General features: G+C 41.0%; 1 protein-coding gene across 7 annotated transcripts in view; it reads right to left on the bottom strand.

Annotated features, from left to right (window-relative positions):
- Positions 1–1,959: 1,959 nt before the first annotated feature.
- The window catches only part of NCOA1 (nuclear receptor coactivator 1), a 204,355-nt gene continuing 200,314 nt past the window's right edge, over positions 1,960–6,000 (bottom strand). For 4 of the 7 annotated variants that reach the window (XM_065928668.1, XM_065928670.1, XM_065928669.1 and 1 more), the window contains one exon: positions 1,960–4,325. In XM_065928668.1, the coding sequence (XP_065784740.1) occupies positions 4,155–4,325 (171 nt within the window). In that variant the 3' untranslated portion in view covers positions 1,960–4,154. Of the gene's footprint in view, positions 4,326–4,410; positions 4,468–6,000 lie in introns of all 7 variants that reach the window. The other 3 variants (XM_065928673.1, XM_065928674.1, XM_065928672.1) reach the window with 3 other exon arrangements.

The following is a 6,000-nucleotide window of genomic DNA, read 5'->3' as shown; positions in this document are numbered from 1 at the left end:
AAGCCTTAACTTCTGGCAGGATAGGGCTGTTATGGAAGAGACCTCAGCTACTGGCTGGCAGTTTCCAAGAGAGGATCCGAAAGCCTAGTTCATATTCCTCCTGGAGCCAAAGGCTGATTTAAATTACTTTTCATTCCACTGGCTGACATAACTCTAATAACATGTTTGAGAACTCAGAACACTGGTTACCAATTGGAAAAGAGCAGCTCTCTGGGGCTCTTTCTTGCCTCCAGGCCTTCCTTCACATACACTATTTCTCAGAACTCTCAGGGTGCTCTGCACTGAGCTCCTTCCTCTGCATCCTGCAAACCTCACTTCAAATACAACTTCTTCCTCAAGGAAACCTTTGCGTCACCAGACAAGGTCTCACTCACAAAGCAACTTCTAACTCTCCTTTACACTGTGTGTGCTCAGTTGCTTCAGTCATGCCCGACTCTTTGCGACCCTATCGACTGTAGCCTGCCAGAATTCTGTGTCCAGGGGATTCTCCAGGCAAGGATACTGGAGTGGATTGCCATGCTCTCCAGGGCACTCTTCCTGACCCAGGGATTGAACCTGTGTCTCTTATGTCTCATGCATTAGGAGGTGGGTTCTTTACCACTGGTGCCATCTGGGAAGCCCTTCCTTTATACCACTTTATCCAATTGTGATTGTAACTATGCAAGTCCTGCAATGTGTATATATGATCTGAGAGGGCAAGGTTCACATCTCTCTGACTCCTTCCATATCCTTGTGTCCTGGATAAAGACAATAAAATGTGCTGAATTAGGACAGAGCTTTGTGCTTCTTCAATCTTGTTAAGAGCTCTTGTGGCAATGAACATAAAGCATATAAAGAAAACTAATTTAGTGCTGCAGAAAGGGTTCTGGATGGAGGAATGCTTCCTTTGGCAGATTTCTCCAATAAAAAAGAATTTATGGGCTTAATTAAATCATCAAGATTCTTTTCAGAGGAGCAGGAATGGTCAAGGATTGAGCTTGCCCTGAATTATTCACTGTATTCAAGTGGAGCAGTTCTTCTGGGAAGAGCAGTTAACATCAACAAGGAAATCAGCACAACTTCCTATGTAAACGGACAACGGTCCTTTCTTTCTCTTTGATTGGGAGGGCCCAGGAGACAGCTTCCAAGTGTGGAAACTACCTTAGGCAAAACCATACTTTGCTTAGGCAAGATGAAATTCTATATCAACCGTACTTTTTCCTCAGTTGTTACTATTTGCTTTTCCAATGCCCCTACCTTAACATAAATTTAAATCAATGTTCAGCTTCATCTAAGAGAAATATCCTTTTTTTTCCCCACCTTATCCTGACTTTTGGAAAAAAGGCTTTGCTCCCCCAAAAGTATGACTTCAGACAACAGCTACAAAATCTGTGTGTGGTTATGTGTGAGAGTATGTGTGTGACAGACCCCCTCTCTTCCCTCTAAAATCACATTTGCTCACCCTCCTTACCCCACTGGCTCTGGGTGGCCAAGTGCTGATAGATCTGGTTGCCTTAAAAACACACAAACAAGAAATAGGGCCTGATTTTCATAAAATGCATTGTCAAGAAGGAGCCTCAAGTAAGCTTCAACATCTGTGTAATAATAAAAAAATGACTGTCTGTAAACACCAATGACTGTGAGAAGGAGATTATCTCTTGGCCAGGCAGTGCTGCCTGGACCTGATTTCCTGGGTCAAGAAACAGCAGGACCACAGACAAATGGCCAGAGTTAGAACTTCCTCACAGCCTCCTATCACTGAGACCTTCTCAAATTTCCCTGGGCTGGTTCGTATTAGGGTGATTCTGAGGAGCTTTGGCTTCAGGGGTCCTTTGTTATTATCCTTTAATTATCATTAGTCATTTGGGTTTTGACAATTTCTGCACGATGTAGGCTTCTTTTCCTCCCTGTAAAAGAAGAGGCAACTCATCGATTCAGTACCTGGAAAAGTGAATTTCCTGTGGAATGACAGGAATTACATAGAAGCAAGCAATTTTATTTTCCTCAAATGTAGCAATAATTTTAATCTGTACATACATAAAACAAACAGTGCAATTATAAAACCTTGAAGGTGACATGCATACTTTAAGGTGCAGTTGGGATGGGGGAGGATGTTAGCATCTCCAATTTTCCTTACCGTTTTTTTTTTTTAAGTTCCTTATGCAAAAAGCACTGAGTCAGGAAACTTCATCTGGAATGCTGAAGTTAAAGGTGAACTTCCTGAAGTCTGCACGTCTAAGTATCACAAACAGAACAGAAATGACCTCCTAGAACAGTTTGAGAGGGAATAGAGTAATATGGCTGGGCTTTCAAGCTGGGAATGAATGAAATCAGGGATGCATTTTTCTGAAAAACTAAAAGAATGTTTGTAACTGAGTGTCCTGTTTCTGTTTCACAGTTGCTACCCACTTGAGCCCTTCCATCAATCTTTTTATTCGGTATAGGTTCTAAATAGATGCTGTTCAATGTTACTTGTAACTAAGGGTGATGAGATGCAGAAAAGAGGACCTGGGAAATGGCTTCTTCCTTGATGTCTGAGTCCGTGCTCCTCTTCCATTGTTAGTTCTTATGGCCTTTTCTCTGCCATGGAAGCAGAGGTAGCTGGTGCACAATGTCAGATGTTGTCATCGTTCACAGGCCCGGGGCGGGCAGTAAAGGCGAGGGACGGGGGGTCTACCTTTGCTTCTTCCACAATCCCTTTCTCAGGTTTTCCTGGCCTTTCAGTTGGAACTTCGAGAACTAGAAAGTCAGTTCACTGGGTCCTTGACTCTGAGGCCAGGATGAGACAAGACATGGTAGAGTGACAAGACACAAAGGGAAGATGTGGTACCAATTAGCCTCGGAGCAGGATAGAGAGATTTATATTTGCACTGATGAGAATTCAAATTCCCAAAGTCAATCTAAAAAAAAAAAAAGAAGAAGATTTTTCCTTTGAATATTACTTTTTTCTCTGTACAAGTGGTCTGTGCACTTCTGGTGAGAATTCCTTGCACCACTCTCAAGTCAGCTGATCCCAGGGACACGCCGGGTCAGGAGGCGCTAGGCTCGTCTGGAACAGCTCTTTCTGGCAGTGACATTTTGATTTGAAACCCAAAGTAAATCCATACGTGGTGTCATGGTTATTAAAATAATGAAATATTACTAGCCAAAGGTAACTGCAATTCAATCAATGTTATATTTCCACACACAGAAGTTTAGAAAAATCAAGAGTATGATAATAAAAACCATAAAATTAAACAGAAGAAAATCAATTTTTACAAGAAATCAAATATATTTACAGTGAGATTTAAAGGGAAAAATAAGCTACTTGAATCATAAATTTAATTTTATTTTAAATAACTTTAGCTAACCTCAGTTGTTAATACAATAAAAGCAGAAAGAACAGGCTGCCTTTGTTTTCTTCCAGATTTAAATCAGAGAATTGTATCTACAATAACTGACATAACTCACTTCTTGTCCTTCACCCATCTCATCAAAAAATTATTGCATTTTCCCCCAAAATTGTATATATATATTTTTTTTGGATTCCTCTGTGAATACACTCATTTCGTCCTCATTCCTGGAGGCATCTTGGTTTAAATCCATCTTTAAAAAAAGTAGAAGGGGTACATATGTGGAGGCAAAATATTCTCTCGAAGCCAACAGATACAGAGTTGCTAGAAGAAGCTGATTGTACACACAAGCTGCCTGGTTGGGAAGGGTAGGGCTGTTGATTCAGAGACGTGTGACAGCCTTTGGTGGACGGACGCAGGCCAAGCCCCACCGGGCCCTTCTTCCCTGGCAGGGTCGGGACTGAGCCAGCTGAAGTGGAGCTGCATCTTCCCCTTAGAACTTGTCCTTCTGGTTCTCCTCCAAAAGTCTTCATCCAGATAAGAAGCCAATGACTGATTACAAAAATAAGAATAATTAAATTTGGCTCAAGAGAGAGATTGTCCAACTGTTCTGCCTTGTTATTTTATCAATATCCAAGGCCTTTACAAAAAAGAAACAAAAACATCTCTCAATCTCCCAACAAAAGTGAACTTTTTTCTTTTTTTTCTTTTTTTTTTTGCTCCAAATGCTAGGACCTGAAGAATGGCTGCAGATTGAGATATCAAAAATCTCAGAAAAATATATAATATATTTGTATATCTCTGTAGGTCTATTATTTAAATTTCACATTCCTTTAAAAGTGGTTATTCAGTCAGTAGCTGCTGAAGGAGGCTCTTCTGCTGGGCCTGGGGGGTCTGTGGTCCTGCCGTGGGTTTTTGAGTTCCCAGTGGACCAGGCTGGTTCAGGTAAGGGTCCCCGCCTACCAGATTCACTGTACACTGGACGTCAGCAAACACCTGAACCTGTTGCACCTGCTGGAACACAAATAAAAGATGTGTTTAGACAGAAGGGTCTGCCCCCCCGGCTTATGAGTGGGTACTACTTGAAGTGGAAACTCACTAGAGCATTCCTCTAGTCTGTAGTCACCACAGAGAAGAACTCTTCTGTCTTCTTGTCCTACAAAAAGAAAATCGCTGCACTCATTTTGCTCAGGGTTCTGGAAAGTTCACACTTTAAAAATAAAATCAAAATTGGAATGGTCAAGCCTCCTACAGGGTTGCCATCAATACTGAAAATGAGCATCATTGCTAATATTGCCAAGATTGGGAAAAGCCCAGTTTCAGTCTGGGCATCCAGTGGTGGGTTTAAAAAATAGGTATATTATTTGGAAAACTGGTTATAAAAGTATTCTATGGATGACTTTAGGAGGGTAAAAAAAATCTTTATGATGTTAGAAAATTAAAGGTTTTAACTCAGTATTAGCAAAATAAAAACCACCACAACTCAGTAACAGGACATGAGTATTACTAAAATTAATGTCCAGAGGATTTTTGTAGTATCTAATATACTATTACATAGCTCCTTTACATATTACCTTTAGAATTACAGCAAAATATTAGTAGAACAATTTTATACTTAACTTATTTTTTCCTGATAGTCCATCCAAATGCATGAGCTGAAAATAACACTAAACTACTAGCTGAGAACAGTGTGAATTTTCCCTTTAACTATCAGGTTGGCCAAAAAGTTCATTCCGGTTTTTCCATAAGCGCTTAATACTTTCAGTAATAATGCATGTATTCCTTTAAAAAGTCTAAGGTTACATAGTTTTAACATTTTCTATCAGAAAAACAAAGCCAGAGTTAGTCTTTACCAACCAGCCTTATTATTAGAAAGTCGTTTGTAGAACTGATGAGGCCAGTATCACACTTGTGAATGTTCTAGACCAACAGTGGGGATGCTTTCTAAGGCATCCAATGCATCTATCTGTCTCCGCAGTTGGCAAACTTGTGTGTATTTAATAGGTTCAGGAAGTATTTTAGATTAGTGATAGATTTTTGGGGGGGGTCTTTCATCACTAACTTCATGCCAATCATACTTAGCATTTTTGAAAACTTTTCTATCCTAATTGAATAAAAGCTGCTTTCTATCGACCTTAACAGGCCAACTGTCAAATCTCCCGACTATCCAGTGTCTTCATCAGCCTAATGCCTGCGGTTTTCTCCTCTCGATTCACTTGAGTCACTTTCACCTCTACTCCACTCTCCCGGATAAAGCTGATGGTTCCTGAGCCGAGTGTCTTTAGTGTCTGGTGAATTAAATCTCTATTTGCATCAGTGTCGTTTCTCTCCTCATCCTCTTTCCCCCAGTTTCCCAAACTTCGCTTCTTGTTCCCACAGGTTCCCATCTGGCTCTTCTTTTTGGGGGCTCTCCCTTGCGTACCTAACATACACCAGCTCTCTGTCTGAGTCTATTCTGTGGCTGCCTCTGTGCCCTCCACCCACCTTTGTTCTCTGTAGAACTTCTCATTCCTACTCTTTTCCCTCTAGAGCTCCAACCTTGGCCTTCATCTCTCTCTGTGTTAACAATTCCCCTGTGTTCCTGTTCTCTCCTTTTCCCCATCCCAGCTCTCCGAATGCAGAGAGCCTTGAATCCTCCCCTAGTCCTTCTCTCCTTTCTCCTTTTGTGTACAACTACCTTTATACTTCT

Source organism: Muntiacus reevesi, chromosome 3 (assembly GCF_963930625.1).
Source record: "Muntiacus reevesi chromosome 3, mMunRee1.1, whole genome shotgun sequence".
In the NCBI taxonomy this organism is placed as follows: Eukaryota; Metazoa; Chordata; class Mammalia; order Artiodactyla; family Cervidae; genus Muntiacus; species Muntiacus reevesi.
This window is presented reverse-complemented; position numbering and strand designations above follow the sequence as displayed.